The 18,364-nt window shown below is 58.2% G+C and overlaps 1 protein-coding gene across 9 annotated transcripts in view; it reads left to right on the top strand.

Moving 5' to 3' along the window:
* Positions 1-18,364, top strand: part of ARAP1 (ArfGAP with RhoGAP domain, ankyrin repeat and PH domain 1) — a 61,498-nt gene that overhangs the window by 30,704 nt on the left and 12,430 nt on the right. For 7 of the 9 annotated variants that reach the window (XM_012645698.1, XM_012645697.1, XM_012645694.1 and 4 more), the window contains 15 exons: positions 2,772-2,938; positions 3,544-3,611; positions 4,227-4,360; positions 4,451-4,600; positions 4,992-5,061; positions 5,336-5,456; positions 5,926-6,128; positions 6,465-6,571; positions 9,058-9,257; positions 11,014-11,099; positions 12,589-12,771; positions 13,842-14,016; positions 15,212-15,346; positions 17,309-17,444; positions 17,745-17,847. In XM_012645698.1, coding sequence (XP_012501152.1) covers positions 2,772-2,938; positions 3,544-3,611; positions 4,227-4,360; positions 4,451-4,600; positions 4,992-5,061; positions 5,336-5,456; positions 5,926-6,128; positions 6,465-6,571; positions 9,058-9,257; positions 11,014-11,099; positions 12,589-12,771; positions 13,842-14,016; positions 15,212-15,346; positions 17,309-17,444; positions 17,745-17,847 — 2,038 coding nt within the window. Of the gene's footprint in view, positions 1-1,905; positions 1,954-2,771; positions 2,939-3,543; positions 3,612-4,226; positions 4,361-4,450; positions 4,601-4,991; positions 5,062-5,335; positions 5,457-5,925; positions 6,129-6,464; positions 6,572-9,057; positions 9,258-11,013; positions 11,100-12,588; positions 12,772-13,841; positions 14,017-15,211; positions 15,347-17,308; positions 17,445-17,744; positions 17,848-18,364 lie in introns of those variants that run through there. The other 2 variants (XM_012645702.1, XM_012645699.1) reach the window with 2 other exon arrangements.

Genomic DNA, 18,364 nt, shown 5'->3' with positions numbered 1-18,364 from the left:
GGATACAGCAGTGAAGAGGGCAGGTGTGGAGCTTGCTTCAGAGCGCCGCCTGCTGGGAGGCAGGCCTCAGGATGGGGGGCGGACTGGGCTGCTAGGGGTGGAAGGGCTGATGCTGCTTGACCCTGGGGGCGAGTGGGAGCAGGTGGGCAGTTTTTCTCATTGCTACTCCCTTCCCCTCAGCTCTGCCTTCAGATCCGGGGGGAGCTTTAGGAGCCAGGCTCACTCAGACCTGCTTGGCATTGGAAGGATGGAGCGTGTCCCCCACTCCTCTGGACCACAGTTTGGCCCTGGCCCGGAAGCTTGGAGTTCTGCTCTTGGCTGATCACAGGCTGGGCCTCCAAGGGCCCGTTCCTCTTGGACTCTGGGAGGCAGCAGCCTGATGGATTGACTTGCCTGTCAGGAAGTGTCCAAGGATATCACATGTGACCAACTAGGGCCAGCACCCCGGGTCGTGCTGTTGGGCCTGCGGACATTCCCTCGGTTGCTCAGTCATCATTCACCCTTAAATTTGCTTCCCTTCCAACCCTAAGGATCAACTTATCCACCCATCATCTACTTGCCACTCCCCACCCACCTGGCCAGCATGCTCTTGTTGCCGACTCAGCCACACCCCATCCTGGACTGTGGGGGCAGCAAGTCAGATGCTGCCACCTGCCCTAAAGGGACTCAGGGCCACATAAGGGAGACAGCCTTGTCCAGTGCCTACGGGGGTCAGGGGTTCCTAGGTCCAGCTAAACATTCAAACTCTCAAGACTACCACGGGCCCCACTTGGCATCAGATCCCCAGAGAAGCATAGGAGCAGCTTGCCACCAGGCAGTGGCAGGTCTTCGTCTGCTGGGGGGTCCTCGTAGTGAACCATTCCGTAGTCCACACAGCCAGGTGTCCAGGAGCCTTTCTCTGGGGCCCTCCAGGTGACAGCTCAGGAGTGAAGAACCGAGACTCACAGTGGATAGGCGACTCACAGGGAGCCAGCCTGGCTTAGGGGTCTATTGCCCCAGGGCCAGGATGTCTCTAACAACCCCACAGGTATGGCTTCAGGCCCCGGCACGAGATGTGCCCAGTTTACCAGTCACCACACTGGGGAAGCCCAAAGCCCCGGCTTCTCTGTCAGGTGTAGAGTCCACTTACAGTTCCTCTCGGTCCAGATGCAGTTCCTCTCTCAGGCCCTTGCTGCCAAAGGCAGTGTTGCCTAGTAGCACGGCCGCCATACCACCTTTGGCAGGTCTCTAGGGGATCAGAGCTGGAAAGCTGGCTGAACATCAGATCCTCACATGAATGGCGAAGGGTTTTGTTAACTTTATGCACACACGGAGAAGAGACAGCTGTAGTACAGGGCAATGTGGAAGTAGCCACGTGTCCTAAGAAGCACACAGACACTGGAGTCAGGGTTCAGATCCTGGCTTAGGTGCTAGCACATTACCTGGCACAAAGGAGATACTTTGGAAAATGTCATTTGAAATGATTCGTGTGAAGCTCATAATGGAGGGAAGTGCAGACAGGCTGGGGGAGCAAAAGGAAGGGTCGGGGAAGACTTTCAGAGAAGGGGCACTCGGTTTTAGAGTTAAAGAATGAGTGGGCGTTCCCTAGACCAAGAACAGAGAGAAGGGTATTACTGGTGGAGGCAACAGCTCCAGCAAAGGCCTGGCACCATGACCATGCCCCGGGCAGACCCTGTCACGCCCTCCCAGCCCTTCCTTGCTTTTGTGGTAGTCACACACTGTGAGTCATTGCCAGGAACATTGGAGTGACAGACCAGGCCAGAAACAACCAGCGGGAGAAGCTTCCCATCTGCTCCGATGCCCCTCCTTGGCCCTTCAGGACCCTGGCAGAGACAGCTGGTGGGGCCAGGCCTCCAGGCTCAGGCATCTTGTTCCGGCTGGTGGTCCCTGGGCATCCCGTATGCTGGCACATGACACATCCTGTCTTGGTTCATCCTCCAGCTGCCCTGCCAGGTCTGTAATACAGTCCTTGTCTTACAAAAGAGGAAACTGAGGCTCAGAGGGGCTAGGTGCTTGCCCCAGGATACACAGGAACTGAGAAACTGAGGCAAGGTTCCAACCCACGGCCTTGATGCCAAAGCCCTTTAGGAGATGCGCAGCCTGCAGGGAGCAGCGTGATATGTGCTGAGATAGGAGCATCGTGACCCTGAGAGCCAGGAGGCCTGAACCTGACCTTGGAGAGTCAGGGAGGGTTCCTGGGGGAGCGGTAGCAGAGCTGAGGAGCTGGTGTCGTAGAAGACAAGTATGGTGGGATGAGTAAGTTTGAGGGGTCTGTGGGTACCCAGGAGGTAGTGAATATCCAAGCCTGGACAAGAAAGAAGGTGATCTTGGGCCAGAGACCCACAATTTAGGACCTTAGGGGTTTGTTTCTGAGGCTTTGGTCTGTGCCTTGGGCCTTGCATCCCATTTTCATCCCATCCCTTCCTTTTGCCATCAAATGTGTTCTTACTCTTAATAGTGCGGATCAAGCATCACCTCCTCCAGGAAGCCTTCCTGGACTCCCCAGTCTGATGTTTATCCCTCCTCCAGAGTGGAGGCCCAGTGGGTAGATGGGGCGAAAAGCTAGAGGACTGGGACGGAGGGTGCCTGTTTCCTTTAGGCTTTGGGCAGCCAGGAAGGGTTTTGGTCAGGGCAGCGAGGTGAGGAGGGCTGTGTGGAGGCGGTGCTCTTTGTGTTTGTGTGTTTGCGTGATGAATGAGGGAACTGGGGGCTTGGCGGGTTTGAGTCCTGGCTCTGTTGCTTAGTGGTGCCCAACTTTTGTTCTGTTCCAGCCGTTCCTCCAAGGAGAAGTTATTGCCGCCACCACTGTCATCGTCTCCCCAGCCAGAGCCTGAGAAGCCCCTGTCCACCCTCCCCTCAGGGCCTCCCCAGCCCCCATCTCCACCTCCCTGCCCGCCTGAGGTCCCTCCGAAGCCTCAACGCCTGTTCCCGGAGTTCGGTGAGTGCTGCTGCCAGGGGTGGGGCTCTGGGTGGGTTTTCTGGACTCTGCCCCTCAAGAGGATGCAAGGATCACACTCTGCATTCTGTCCTGCGCTGCCACCAGCCCATTGTGTGGCCTTGGGCAGGTCACTCCTCCTCCCTGAGCATCTTCAGATGGAGACTGCACCCACCTATCTGACCTACTGGCTGTTAAGTGTGGGGCCGTGGCAGACTTTCTGAGTTACTCATGCTTTAGTCTCCGAGTATGTCCCATGGCAGTGGGTGGTTTGCTTGTCCTGGGTTGTCCACTTTTCTTGATTCTTACTGCCTTTTTAGCCTTTTTGGAACAGTCCCTCCCCCCTGACCCCCAAGCTTGCCGCCTGCTCAGACCTCCCTGTGGTGGCCGGGCTCTCCTTGGCGACCCATTAGGGCTGTCCTATGAGGCCCTGAGGGTATAAATAGCACTTCCTGTCCCCTGTGCCTTTTTTGAAGGCCAGGCCGAGGCTGGGGGGGGCGGGAGGGCCTTTCTTGGCCTGGGGTGGCTTTGTGAGGCCAGGCTGAGGTGCCCCAGGAGGGCAGGCCAGGCCCCTTGCTTCTGAGTGTCCCCCACCCCTCTCTCACCAGATGACTCTGACTACTATGAGGCCCCAGAGGAGGGGCCAGGGGCCCCCGCCAGCGTGATGACCAAGAAGGTGGGGCAGGGCAGTGGTGAGGGTTTGGGCCATCTGCCTGTCAGTGTGGATGGAGGGCTGCCTGGCTGCCTCTCAGACCCGGGGGACCAGATAGAGAGTGGGCAGCCATATGCCACGGGAAGTCCCCCCCACGTCATCATCGGGCCATACAGGGGTCAGGAGTCAAGCACAGCCCCAGAGCCCTGGGCCACGGGTTGGAGCTATGGTCTGGGGCTTCTGCTCCAGGCTGTGGCTGCGTCTGGGTGGCGCTTGTGGCCTCCTTCCTCCCTCTGTGTTTGGAGCACATCTGTCTTGGCGTGTCTGCCTCCGTTTCCCTTTCTGTGTTCCCATGTCTGGGCGTTTGTCTTGGTCTCTCTAGCCTGAGTCTTTTTTTTCTCTGTCCCTTCATCTTTCTGTCTTTGTGTCCTAGGTTGGTGTCGGCCACTGGTTCTCCTGTCCCTGTGACCCTGGGCCCTGTGGGCTCCGCTGCGGGGTGGGGAGGGGAACGTGAAGAAACAGAAGTAAAAGTGCTGAGTTGTGTGGGTCAGGCTGCATGGACGGGGGGCGTGGCAGCCCCTGGGTGGGTGTGATCTGGGGTGGAAGGGAAGGATGACGCTGCGTGGGTCTGGGGGGCAGGAGGAGCCCCCACTGAGCAGAGTTCCACGGGCCGTGCGCGTGGCCAGTCTGCTGAGCGAGGGGGAGGAGCTGTCTGAGGACGATGACCGAGGGGATGAGGATGAGGACGACCATGCTTACGAGGGTGTCCCCAAGTGAGTATCTACTCCTCTTGGAGGTTTCCTCCTTCCCAAAGCCCAGCCTACCCCCAGCCCTCCCACTCCTCACCTCTCCTCTGTGCCTAGTGGTGGATGGCACACCAGCAGCCTGAGCCTGCCCTTGCCCAGCCTGACCACCGAGCCCCTGCCACACCCCATGGACGGGCTGGTTGGGGGCTCTGCCCCCATCACACCTGTCATCAAGGCTGGCTGGCTGGACAAGAACCCACCACAGGGGTGAGTGAAGCCTCTTGGGTCCCGCTAGTGCTCTGCATGGGGGTGGGCAGTGCTCCAGGACTCCAGGACACTGGTATCATGGATCTGAAAACCAGAGGGGCCCACGATTTTCTGCACAGGTCTCCCTCCAGACAGACTATAACCACCAATTATCTCCTCTAAACCTATGTTTTATTGTCCTTAAAATTGGGAAGTCCTACTGTGAGTCTGACTTCAGTCACTCTTGCTGTAGATAAAGTCCATCTTCTTCTCAGTGGCCATTTGGGATCCTTCTTCCCTTGAACCTGGCTGATCCTAACTTTGTGTGTGGCTGCCTGAGGGGGCTGAGATAATCCTGGAACCTATCCTCTTAGCCCCAGTCCTTTGTTCTGTTGTCCCTCTGCCTCTCCAGATCTTATATCTACCAGAAACGATGGGTGAGACTGGATGCTGATTACCTGCGCTACTTTGACAGTAACAAGGTGAGGCCTACATTGGTCCCTGACATGACCCCTATTCCAGCCTAGGCTGAACCCCGACACTGGACCTAAGGGGAGTCCTCCCCAGAACTCTAGTCTGACTCGTCAAACCGTGTCCTCCTAGCCCATTGGCTGGCTGTGGACTGTGGTCAAAGTCAGCACAGGGGCTGTCCCTGACCACCTGCAGGAGACAGAACTGCAGCCTCCATTTCAGCTGAGGCTGGGGGCAGTCAGGGAGCTGCTGGGCCCTGAAATACAGCTCTTCACTCTTCCCCAGGACGCCTACTCGAAGCGCTTTATCTCTGTGGCCTGCATCTCCCGCGTGGCTGCCATCGGGGACCAGAAGTTTGAAGTGATCACAAACAACCGGAACTTTGCCTTCCGGGCAGAGAGTGATGGTGGGAAGTTCGGGGGCTTGTGTGTGTGTGTGTGTGTGTGTGTGTGTGTGTGTGTTTGTGTAGCAGGGAGAAGACTAGAAGTTTGGCCAGAGAAGTGGGGGAGAGAAGCAGGGCACACCTGTCCCTGATGTCTTACCTGGGGAGGCGTTGTCCCTTTGTGAGTGGGGGAGGCAGAGGGGACCCTCTGTGACCGGCTCTGCTCGGCACGCTCAGACTCCTCAGAACCACGCTTTCCTGTTTATAGGGGCACACGGGCTTGGATAAGTGAAGTGACCTGCCCAGTCTCAGTGGCACAGCCGGGGCTGCAGCCTGAGCTTGCTCAAGCCAGAGAACTCAGGCAGGGTGTAGGCGGGCCCGTCGGGGTGGGCTTTCTGGCAGAGGTGCCGTCTGAGGGGCTCAGGGCCAGGAGACCCCTGACGCGTTGCCTGCCAGGCCGAGCCCAGGCTTCACCGTCACCCTCCTCCCGCAGCGGAGCGGAGGGCGTGGATGCAGGCCCTGCAGCAGGCGGTGGCTGAGCAGCGTGCCCGGGCCCGGCTGTCCAGCGCTTATCTGTTGGGAGTGCCAGGCTCCGAGCAGCCGGACCGCGCTGGCAGCCTGGAGCTGCGTGGCTTCAAGAATAAGCTGTACGTGGCTGTGGTCGGAGACAAAGTGCAACTCTACAAGAATCTGGAGGTGCTAAGGGGTCGGCTGGGCCGCTGAACCTCTCCCCTGCTCCTGCCCATTCCCCTCGTCCCTCCTGCTGCCCCAGCCCCGCCCCCGTTCCCCTGCTCTAGGTTCCCCCTACTGCCTCTGTCCCAGGCCCCACCCCCATCCTTCCCCCCTGGGACCTGAGCCCTGCCTTTCCCGTTCCACTTCCCTGCACTGAGCCCAGCCCCTTGTCTGCCTGCCCCTGCCCCTGGTTCTGAGCCCTCCCGCCTCCGCCCTGGCTCCTGCACCCCCTCCTCATTGCTACATGGGCCTGAGTCCTGCCCCAAAGCCCTGCCCTCATCCCATCCCACCGCCTGCCAGGAGTACCACCTGGGCATCGGCATCACCTTTGTGGACATGAGCGTGGGCAACGTGAAGGAAGTGGACCGGCGCAGCTTCGACCTCACCACACCCTACCGCATCTTCAGGTGAACCCTCCCTCCCCTTTGCTGTCTCTCCCCATCCTTCCCAGGAGTTCCTTTCTGCAGAGTGTGGGACGCTGCCCTTTCTTCTAGGACGGGTTCCCCAGCCCTTGTCAGCGCTGCCCCACCTGTGCGGGAGCTGGCCTGCTCCGATCCCTCCCTTCTAGGAGGTCTCACGCTCCACCGCGCCCCTCTGGCCATCACTGCCCTCCCCTGCCCGCCCCTCTGCACCCACTGCCCTCTCCCCTGCTGACCCCCACTCCCCCGCTGAGAGTGCTCTTGTCCACTGACCGGCTCCTTCTTGTCTCTGGGCCTGTCCTGGGCGCTCCTTCCTGAGCCTCCCAGGCTCTGCTGTCTTGGTTTCCTCTGACCTCAGCTTTCACTCAATGTCTGTCTCTGTCCTTCGCCCTCTCCCTGGGCAGCCTCACCCACTTCCAGGCCTTTAGCTGCCACCTCTGAGGCATTGTGCTGTGCCCGGGTTCGAATCCTGGGTCCACCACTGACTAGCTGTGTCACCTGAGAGATCGTTTGGCTACTCTGTGCCTCAGTTTCCTGGGGAGCTGAGGAGTGTTTGTAGCACTGGGTAGTAACTGCCCAGTAAGCACTGGCACTGTCACCAGCACCGCCTACCGCCTCTCTGCCCTCAGCCCAGGTCCTCTTCTGAGCTCTAGGCCTGCCGTCCCCAGCTTTGTGGCCATCTCCTGCCTTCAGCTTCCCCAACCCCCGTGCTGCCCAGGGTCCCCTCTGCAGCCGTGGGATTCCCTGCCTCTCCTTTCACCCCTGGGCAAACCCATCCCCACCTGGTCGGCTCCCTCCCTCTGCCCTCACACATGCCCCATGCTTGCCTCCCCTCTGGCTGTTGGTGTGGTCTGGGCCTATGCACTCCATCCACTCTGGCTGCCGGAGGCTTTTTTTTTTTTTTTTTTGAGAGAGAAGCCAAGCTTTTATTTGTTCATTTCTTGCATTTGAAATACTCTTTGATGATATCCTTGGCCTGAGATCCTTTGCTATAATCCTTAACTACCGCACAACTGCAACCAGTCACTTTATGGAGTGTTCTTTCTTCGTCAGTGTTACAGAGGCCTACCCATTGCCCTAGTTTCTTTTTTTTCTTTTAAAAAATTTTTTTGAGACAGGGTCTCACTCTGTCGCCCAGGCTGGAGTGCAGTGGTGCAATCATAGCTCACTGCAGCCTCAAACTCCTGGGCTCCAGTGATCCTCCCACCTCCGCCTCCCAGGTAGCTGGGAGTACAGGTGTGCACTATCATGACAGGCTAATTTTTAAAATTGTTTTATAGAGGCGGGGCCTTGCTATGTTGCTCAAGCTGGCCTGAAACTCCTGGCCTCAAGTGATCCTCCTGCTTCAGCCTCCCAAAGTGCTGGGATTACACGCATGAGCCACTGCGCCCGGCCTCCCCTAGTTTCTTATTGTCATTAACTTTAGTTAGGTTGGTTTCATGTTCAGCACAAAGGGCCTCTACCAACTTGACACGTGTGGCTCGTCACAGTTGGATGTAAGCGCACAAAGATGGGCTTGGCACTTGTCTAAGCTTTGGCGGCTTTGCGAATTCCACATGCCAGGATGTCGTGGATGAGGGCAGTCCCTGGCGCCTCTCACAGCGGTATTCACAGCCATTACCCCCAGCAGCCGTGCCTTCCTCAGCCGTGGCTGTGGGTATGGGTGGAGTGGACTCCTGAACTCATGTGTGACTCTGCGGTGGTGGCAGCAGCAACAGCAGGGAAAGAGCCAGAAGGCCTTTCTTCTTTTTTATTTTTTAGAGACAGGCATTTATTGAACAATAAATGGGCTTCCCACCCTGAAGAACAGCAATAGTGTGGCAGGGCCACAGGCGTCTGATATGTTGGGCCGATGGTATTCTTTGTGGGGTGGGGCCGCAGGGCATGTCACATTTGGGGCTGGGATAGGAAGGAGGCTGAGGATGGGGATGGCAGAGAGGTCTTTTTAAGACATCTCTGTGCCCTCCCCTCCTTCCCATTTAAACCCTCTGCAGGTTCTCCATTGTCCTCAGGGTACACTTTGACTTCCTCTGCCTGGCACAGGCCTGTCCCTGTCTGCCTTCCAGCCTCTTCTCTGCCAGTCTGCCCTCCTGCCCTCAGGTCCTGGACTGCCCCATGTGCCATCCTGCCCCTCTGCACGTGCTGTTCCCTCTGTCTAGAATGCCCTTCCACCTCTTCACCTGGCTCAGCCCTTCTCATCTGTCAAGTCTTAACTCAGGCGTCATTTCTTCCCAGCATCCACTCCCCGGGCTGGGCAGAACCCCCCGGGCTCCCCCACCCCCATATGTCAGTCAGGTTCGCGGTGTCCTTGCCTCTGTCCACGCCTACCTTCTCCACCAGGCCCAGGGTGCCTCCTTCTTCTGCTAGGAGCTCCCAATGCCTTGTGCCCCCAACATGTCATGCTGTGCCCCCTCGTGCTGCCCCCAAGTCCCTCTGAGCCCTTCCCCACCAGTCCCCTACTCCTGTGTCTCCAGCTTCTCTGCCGACTCGGAGTTAGAGAAGGAGCAATGGCTGGAGGCCATGCAGGGAGCCATCGCCGAGGCCCTGTCCACCTCAGAGGTGGCCGAGCGCATCTGGGCCGCGGCCCCCAACAGGTTCTGTGCCGACTGCGGGGCTGCCCAACCTGACTGGGCCTCCATCAACCTCTGTGTTGTCATCTGCAAGCGCTGTGCAGGTGTGTGGGGGTCGGGGCACCAGGCAAAGCCATGGCAGGGCTGGCCAGTCGGGGTGGCAGGTGACCAGTTTGTCAGGATGGGCTGGAGTGGAGACAGCAGTCAGAGCCACAAGTAATGAGCTTCTCTTGTGCGCCAAGCCTTTCCCACCCTGGTTAACCTCCAGTCCCTATGTCGCAAGGCAGGGATTCAACAATTCACATCAGTGTGGGGACACTGAGGCACAGAGAGGGAAAGTGGCGTGGTCAGGGTCATCTGGCAAGTAAATGAGCCTGGATTTGAGCACAGGACTCTTGCAGTCTTGCGTCCCTGTCTCATCAGAAGTGTGGGGGAGGCCAGGTAAGAGGGGCCAGCAGGGGCCAGGCCAGGCAGGGTTTTGCATGCAGAGGGAGGAGCTAGTATTTTGTCCGGAGGGAGGCAGGAGGCAGGAGGCAGGGACACGGTCAGATTTGTGGGTCAGACTCTGGCTGCCTGGTGGAAGCTGAGTTGGAGGGGACGATACTGGAGACCAGTGGGGAGGCTGCTGCTGGGTCCAGGAGAGGGAGGAGGAGGAGGCCTGGCCTGGGGAAGCGATGAGCATTTGGAGTCGGGGCTGGGTAGGATCCGCAGCGTACAAGTCTCAGTGGCTGATCAGATGAGGAAGATGAGATGAGAACAAAAGAGGGCGGAGCCCCCGATTCATATATCTATTCAACCAACATCGATGAAGGGTGTGCCTCGTGCCAGACACTGTGCTAGGCGCCGAGGATTCAGCCCTCATGGGAGCTGACGGTGCCTAGGTGGCAGCTTTGGGTGGCTAGAGGTGGGGACCCACAGGGAAGAACGAGTCTGGGGAGGTTGCTGAGCTCAGTGAAGAACCCTGTGGTCTGTGGGACTTCCAGGGCAAATGTCCAGGGGGCTTGGGCACTGAGGTCTGGGTGCAGGAAAGTGATGCCCCAGCCGGGGACCAGGTTAGGAAGGCACCAGCGCATGGGGGCTGGGCTGGCTGGAGTGGACTGGGTGCCCATAGCAGGGTGCACAGGGAGGCCAGGCCAGAGCCAGGCAGTGCCGAGTGCTGCTAGTGCTCCCAGCTCCTCTCCCCACACGGGTCCCTTGTGGGACCTGTAGCTGGGCAAGGCTCCATGCCCTCCAGCCCCAACTCCTCTGGTCTTTTCATGCCACAGAGGTTTATTAGGTGCTTACTGTGTGCCACGTTTGTTCTAGGCACTGAGGATTCAGCCCTAACGCAGGCAGCCAGTGTTTCTGTTCATGTGCAGCTTCCGCTCTAGTGGGGAGAGGCAGGAAATACACACCCGAACCAGTAGAAGTATCGGGAATACTGAGTGCTAGCGAGAGCACGTGTCGTGTCGTATGTGGGGGAAGCCCTCTCTGAGGCCACGTGCCAACTGAGATCTGAATGACAGGAAGGAGCAGCCATGGGAGATGGGAGAAGAGAGTCCAGGCAGAAAGATGATGTATGGGAAGCAGGTAAAGCTTTGAGATCTAATTCTGGGAGCCACAGGAGGGTTGAAATCAGGGATTGGAAGCGAGGGCCTTGCGTATTAAAGAGATCACCCTGCAGAGCTGTGCCGAGAGTGGCCTGCAAGGGGCCAAGCAGGGCTCTAGGGGCTGGTGCAGGAGGCCAGGAGGATTGCAGGGCTCCCCTGGTGCTTCCCGTGGCCTCTCGTGCCTGTTGGCCCCTGGGTGGGCACTGGGGGTCGGGGGTGCTCGCGGGAAGGGGAGCACCAGGTGATCCTGAGCCCGGACCTCTGTCTACAGGGGAGCACCGTGGACTGGGCGCTGGCGTCTCCAAGGTGCGGAGCCTGAAGATGGACAGGAAAGTGTGGACAGAAACACTCATCGAGGTGGGGATGCCCCTGCTTGCCATGGATATTTGGGGTCTGCCCCACTCAGCATTGCTGGTGTCTTCCAGCCCCCTCTCTCCCATCTCACTGACCCCAGCATCCAGGAGCCAGAAGAGACCTTTGTGATAATCTAGTGGGTGGGGATTTTGGAAAAAGTAATTTTTGGCAGAGTCAGCAAACTGGCCAGTGAGCTAAGGATGTTTTTGTAGTTTTAAAGGGTTGTTAAAAAAAAAAAAAGATGGAATAGAGACTATGTGTTCTGTAAAGCCTAAGATATTTATTATTTGGCCCTTAAGAGAAAGAATTTGCTGACCCCCCCATCTAGTTCAACTCTCATGGCATTGTACAGATGTGGAAACTGAGGCCCTGGACAGGGCTATGATCTGCCTGAGATTGCACAGTGGATCCATATTGACCACCAAGCCCTGCCCTTTCTTTCCATCCACTTCCTGGCTGACCCGGCACCTTCTCCCCCACTTTGCACACCCCTCACAGCCTCTTACCTTTCATTGCATCTGAGCTCACATGCACCAGTGGGTGTGTGTATGTACACTTCGGGCACACACTCATATGTACATTTATGCCCATGTACTTGAAGTTCCCAGGTACCCATGTGGTAGACACAGGCAAGGACATGCAACAGGAGGCCAGACTCAGGCAGCTACCACACAGGGCACTCCTCACAGCCCCAGCCAAGCTGCAGACTCCAGAGCAGTTTGGGTGTCACATCAGTTTCCGATGTCCCCACAGTATGTTTGGCACGTAAGTGCTAAAGACTTTGCATTATGTTAATTGACTTTCAAAACAAGCCTGTGAATTAGGATCAGAATAACCAGTTTACAGACATTGAGGCCTAGGGAGAGAAAATAACTTGCGCAAAGCACAGAGTGAGTCAGAGTGGCAGGGACTGTTCCTGCTTCGCTCTCTGCTGTGCCCTAGCGCCCCACATAGGACCTGACAAAGAGGCAAGGTAGGATCCGGGAAATGGCTGCAGAATAATGAGCAGAATCAACCAACGAACCAGTTCCCTGAATGCTGGCCCCTGTGTTCCCCCAGAGTCCGCCCCACCCCTCTTGCCCATAGAGGAATGTCAGGGACAGGAGATGTTCCCAGAACCCCTGCCCACCCTATTGGCTGACAGGTCAGGCACCACCCCCAACTAGAATAGCCTCAGGAATGCAGAGTTCCAGATGTGGGACTGGGTGGGGCAACAGAAAGGGCCCCAGGGACCAGGCGCCAGGCCTGCGGCATCCACCTGTCAGACTGTCTGCCTCTCGTCCTGTCACCGAGCTGAGGACTTGGGCTCAGCCCAGAGCTGGTGGGGGGAACACCCACGGCCACCAGCAGGCCAGGCTGCCCTTCACCTTCCCCTTGGGAAAGGGGGCGGATGGCCTGGCTCTCCCAGTATCTTGCCTGACAACCTCAGAAACCAAGATTTTGCGAGACATGGCCCCTGGCTGTTGACCTGACCTCTTGCCTACACTCGCAGCTCTTCCTACAGCTGGGCAATGGTGCTGGGAACCGCTTCTGGGCAGCCAACGTGCCCCCCAGTGAGGCCCTACAGCCCAGCAGCAGCCCCGGCACCCGGCGGCGCCACCTGGAGGCCAAGTACCGTGAGGGCAAGTACCGCCGCTACCATCCGCTCTTTGGCAACCAGGAGGAGCTAGACAAGGTCAGGGCGCTGCACCTCTGGGGCTCCTTGACGCCACCCCCTTCCTTCCTGCTGTCCATCCCTCATCTGTCTTATCCCATCTCTTCTACCAGCTCACAGTGATGAGCTGGCATATGGGGAAACTGAGGCCCAGAGGGCAAGAGGGCCCTGCCTGAGCCACACAGAAAGTTGGGGCAGTGCAGGGAGAAGCCAGGCCTGACCCTTGGGTCAAGGCCACTTCCCCAGCATCTGTCTGCCTCCCTCCTGATTCCTCTGTCTCCCGCACCCTGTCCTGTTCCTTCTGAATCCTGCCAAAAGGAGTGAACTTGATGGGGATGCTATTTCCTGTCAGGCTCATGAAAAACAGCTGGGCTGTTCCGACCCACCCCCGTCCTCACTCCACTCACGAAGAGGCCCCGTATGGGCCCCAGGCCCTGACAGGCTGGGAGCCAAGCCTTGGGCCTCGATCTGCCTGAGCGGGAGGCAGCCAGCTCCGAGGCCGGGGGATGCCATGTGTGACCTCTGGTTGGCCTTCAGCCCCTCCCCCAAACTGCCCCTCCCCGGCAGGCGCAGTCCAGCTAGGAGCCCAGTAGGAGCCGGCCCTCTACCTCCCAGGGACCCAGGCGTCCTGCCCCAGGCCCAGCCCAGTCTGGCCTGCAAGCCAGGAGGGCGGCAGCTCCCATTGGTTAGGAGATCTGGGCAGGCAGTGAGGAATTCAAATGTGGGAGGAATTAGCTACAAAGCGCGCCCCCTCTGCCCGTCCACAAGGGAGAGGGAGCCGGAGATCTCAGGAGGCTCACTGGTTGACAGGGAAGCGGTGTCTGGGCTGCCAGCAGGGGTGAGGCCCAGCAGCTGGGACCCCCCCAGCCTCTGCGCGCTGGGACCCCCCCAGCCTCTGCGCGGCAGCCCCTGCACACCCTCCCTCCCCTTGACCTCTCCCTTTCTCCTCTTCTCTTCTCTCTTCCTCCCTGTTCTCTCTTTCAGTCTGAGGATGGGCCACCCCAGATTAGGGGGGACTCCTTCCTCTTCTTCCCTCTCTTCTCCCACACCCCTGTCCCTGTGCGGGCTCACCCTCCCTTCCCTCTTTCCAGGCCCTGTGTGCTGCAGTCACCACCACAGACCTGGCTGAGACCCAGGCGCTCCTGGGCTGTGGGGCTGGGATCAGCTGCTTCTCGGGGGACCCTGAGGCCCCCACACCCCTGGCTCTCGCCGAGCAGGCAGGGCAGACACTGCAGATGGAATTCCTTCGGAACAACCGGACCACAGGTGAGCATGGCCGAGGACGGGGCATCCCTGCGGACACGGTCTGGCCCTTTGGAGGGGTTGTGGAGTGGGGGTCTGCCAGGGGCCGTGCAGTGCCCTGTGACGTTTGATTTATGCACCACTCTCAAGCTGTGACTGTGACTCCTGGAGGGGCCCTGGTGCAGCAGTGTGTGTGATTTGGGGTGTGTTTGGGTTTGCGTGTCAGTGTACATTTGTGCTTCATATGTGTGTCCCTTTGTGTCTCTGTCTCTGTGACTCTGCTTAAGTATTTGGATGTCCCTTCCTGACTTGCAGTGTGGGCCCCTCAGGGTGGCATCCACGTGCTGGTGTCTCTGCACCCCTGAGCTGCTCTGGGTCTTTGTTTCCTTGCACCTAGGGATGTCAAGGACTTTGGGGTCTGTGCGTGTGCAGAGTGCATCTGTGCTGCTGTGTTGGGAGTGGTGTGTTACATTTCTCCGAGCGCAGGTCACCTACTGTGGCGGCCCTGTCTGCTGCTGTCTCTGGGTGGAGCTCAGTCACAGAGCTGGTTTGGGTCCCATTTGGCTCCCACTCTCAGAGTGGGTGAGGAGGGGCAGCGGGGTGAGCAGCACTGGTCGTGGCCCAGGACTGGCCTCTGGGGCCACATCCCAGGACTGAGGGTGGAGTTCAGTGGCTGGGGCTCTGGGCTTAGGGCCATGGGTGGGTGGGGTGCGCCGGGCTGGAGAGAGCCCAGGTGTCTGGGGAGGCACAGGAGACCACCCAGCTGGCGTGGGCTTGGGGGGCAGACCGCCCTGCCCCCCCATTATTAACTGCTGGGAGCAGGGCTGGAGCCAGGCTGCTTCCTTGAGCTGCACAGTATCTGGGACAAACCTCTCTCCAGGGATTGTTACTGAGTTTGCCTGATACCTCCTTGGGCCAGCGTACCATGCCTCCAACAGGGAGATTGGGGTGGGTTGGTAGTCAGGGAGGCTCCCTTGGAAGGGGAGGTGCTGGGGCTGGGCCTTGGGAATGGAGTGGAATTTCCACAGGTGGGGAGAGATGGAAAATGGCTTGGGCAAAACCCTGGAGGTGGGAGACAAGCCGGAGGCTGCTGGTCAGGCAGCTGGGGAGCCGGGGCTGGTGACTTGAGAGTGAGCCTGGATGCCTGGCCCAGGTGGGAGTAGGGTGGGGACAGCCCTTGGATGGCTAGCGTGACCAGACATTCTTTCCCCCTCCAAAGAGGTACCTCGGCTGGACTCGATGAAGCCCCTAGAAAAGCACTACTCGGTTGTCCTGCCAACTGTGAGCCACAGTGGCTTCCTCTACAAGACTGCTTCTGCCGGCAAGCCACTGCATGACCGCCGTGCCCGGGAAGGTGGGTGCCGCCCCAGACACCATCCCGGCCCATGGCATTCTGGCATGGCTGCAGGGCCAGGGGAGCCAGGGCTGGCCAGGCTGGTAGACCCATGAGGGTGCCAAGTGGACTCTGGCAGAGTCACCCTGGAGGGCTTCCTGGATATGGTCTCTGGTACACAGTAGTTGCTTAATAAATGGGCTAATTGGGAGTGAGGGTGGGCACAGCACTGCAGAGCAGGTCACTGCCAGAGTTTCCTCTGGACTAAAGAAGCCTTTATTGACCTCTTGGGGCATCTGGTATCTGGAGCCCATGGACAATAGGAGGTTTGAGGACTAAACTTAAAAGCTGTGTCCTTCTCTTATGTCAGTTTTCCATTCCCAATAAAATCCACAGTCCTTACCACCTCCCACAAGAGCCTGCACAGCCTGCGGCCCCATCTGTTACCTCTCTGACACCTCTGCTCGCTCACTCTGCTCCAGCTCTGCCAGCCTTCTTGCTAGTCCTCAGATATGCCATGGTCACTCCCACCACGACCTTTGCACTAGCTCTTCTCTCTGCCCTGAATGCTTTTCCGCAAATACTGTCATGGTCAGTCTCTCACCTTTTCTTTTTTGAGATAGCGTCTCACTATGTTCCCCAGGCTGGTGTCGAACTCCTGAGCTCAAGTGATCCTCCTGCCTCAGCCTCTTAAGTCGCTGGGAGTACAGTCACACACCACCATGCCCAGCTAGTCCCTCACTTTAATCAGGTCTCTGTTTAAATGTCAGTTCTGCAGAGACATTATCCCTGACCACCTCATCCAAAATAGCATGCCCCATCTCTCCCTTTACCCTACTTTGTCTTCACATGAATTATATGGTATTAATTCGTCTTTTAAAGTGTATATCTATCAATTCTCTGAGCCCCACTGGAACATAAACTCCTCTTGGGCACCACCGTAGCATCCAGTGCCTGAGATGGTGCTTAGCACACAGTGGGCACTGGCGCATGTCTGCAGAATGAAGGGAGACAGAGGCAGGGCTGGCGCTTCTGGAGGGAGCCCATCCTTGGCAAATGTTAGGCCCTCATAGACAGGATGAGAGACAATGTCTGCTGTGGGAACATCATTGAGGCCATTGCTCACTGCATCCCTCAGCACCTCCTACGTGAACCATCCCAGGGATGAAGCCCTCCAACTCCCAGAGAGATTCCTTTGGACCCTATGCCGTTCAGAGCCTCACTGCCTCAGGTCTACCTCCCTCTGCCTGATAATGTCATTTATGTAACTGTCTGAGTCATCCTTTTTGCCTTGGGTGCCAGGAAGCTCTGAGCCACTGCGAAGCTCAGTGCTGTGAACTGTACAAGGCTGCATGGCCTTGACGTTCTGTTCTTTCCACTACCTTTCCTGGTCCAGATTCCCATTTCCATTTCCCTTGTGGGATCTTGTCAGTCTCCTCAGAGCCACTGGAGGAGGAGGCAGAGTACAGAGTGACGGGTGCTCTGGCAGAGGAGGGTGGGGCACTGGGGTGGGTATAGAAGGCTTCCTGTGGCACTTGGGTGGTGGGGGGAACAGGTGGGCAAAAGCCAGGAGTCCAGGGTGTGTGCAGGAGTGACAGACAGGCAGCTGGAGAGGTGGGCAGGGGCAGACCCCTGTTCTGAGAGCAGAGTCTCTGTTCTGAGGACAAGGGGGGCCATGGAATGCTTTTGATTGGAGGAAGGGTGGAGTCTAGTTTTAGCTAGGTCACTCTTGGGTCTTGGAAGAGGCCAGGCTGGAGGCCAGGAGACCAATGAAGGGACCACTGCAGGGGTCTGGGGCAGAGGATGAGGTGCATGTTGGCTGGGGGGGTGGGGCTGTAGAGAGGAGGATGATTGGGGGAAACTTTTGAGTTAGGATGAAGAGCACATGGGTGAGGTGGGAGTAGGGGACAGGGAGGATGCAGAGGTGGTTTACAGGTGGTGTTGGGGGCTCTCTCATGGCTCCCCTGCCCAACTTTTCCCCAGAGTTCAGCCGACGCTGGTGTGTCCTTAGTGACGGGGTCCTGAGCTACTATGAGAATGAGCGGACAGTGACCCCCAACGGGGAGATTCGGGTCAGCGAGATTGTGTGCCTGGCAGTGCCCCCTCCTGACACCCACGGGTGAGCACCCCTGGGCACATAACTGACTAGTGTTGCTATAAGGTCCAGTCCCCACTGGGGAGACAGGGAAATAGGCCCAGAGAAGGGCAGGACCTCCCCAGGGTCACATAGCAAACTGGGGCTGTATGAGGGCTGACCCAGGTCTCCTGAGGCTGCAGCCCTAGGCTTTTCTACCACCCCTAGAGGGCCGGGGAAGGGTAATCATGAGGGCAGTGCGGAGGGGGCAGGGAATGGCACTTGGTGGGGGGGTGGGCTGGGGCTGGGCGAAGTGGGCCTGAGTCCTGGCCTGTGTATTTACAGCTTTGAACACACTTTTGAGGTGTACACGGAGGGAGAACGGCTGTACCTGTTTGGGCTGGAGAGTGCGGAGCTGGCTCATGAGTGGGTCAAGTGCATTGCTAAGGTGGGCCTGGGTTAGCAGGGTGGGGCCTGCTGGCTGATCCATGTATCCCAGCTCCCCTGTCTCTGATGGAGCAGGGGCTGGAGCGAGGGTAGCAGATACCAGGAAGGCTTCTCAGGCCAAGGGCCTGACGCAGTCTGCAGCCCTCTCGGGGGAGGTCAGGAGACCTGTCTCAGCTCTGCAGAAGAAGGGCCGTGGGCCTTGCATTCCGTAGGTGCTCTGTAAATGTTTAATAATGAATAACAGAGCCATCTTGGACGAGTATGCTCCTTGTCCCTAGAGGTGTGCGAGCAGAGGCTGGAGGAAAGAGGCAGGAAAGATACAGGGGAGAGCTCTGCCTGGAGGCAAGTGCCCTCTGGGGTCCCCTGTGCTGTCTCAGTCAGTTCTCTGTAAGCCTCCTGAGGATCAATCTTCAGAGTCCTGGGGACCCAGATGAACCAGTCCTGGTCCTGGCTCCTCAGTAGCTCCCATGCAGGTGGGGGGGACAGATGGGCTCCAGACCGTAGCAGCAGTTCAATCA

The sequence above is a fragment of the Propithecus coquereli genome, unplaced genomic scaffold (assembly GCF_000956105.1).
Source record: "Propithecus coquereli isolate 6110/MARCELLA unplaced genomic scaffold, Pcoq_1.0 Scaffold235, whole genome shotgun sequence".
Taxonomy (NCBI): domain Eukaryota; kingdom Metazoa; phylum Chordata; class Mammalia; order Primates; family Indriidae; genus Propithecus; species Propithecus coquereli.
Note: the sequence above shows the minus strand (reverse complement) of the source record. Positions and strands in the feature narration are given on the sequence as shown.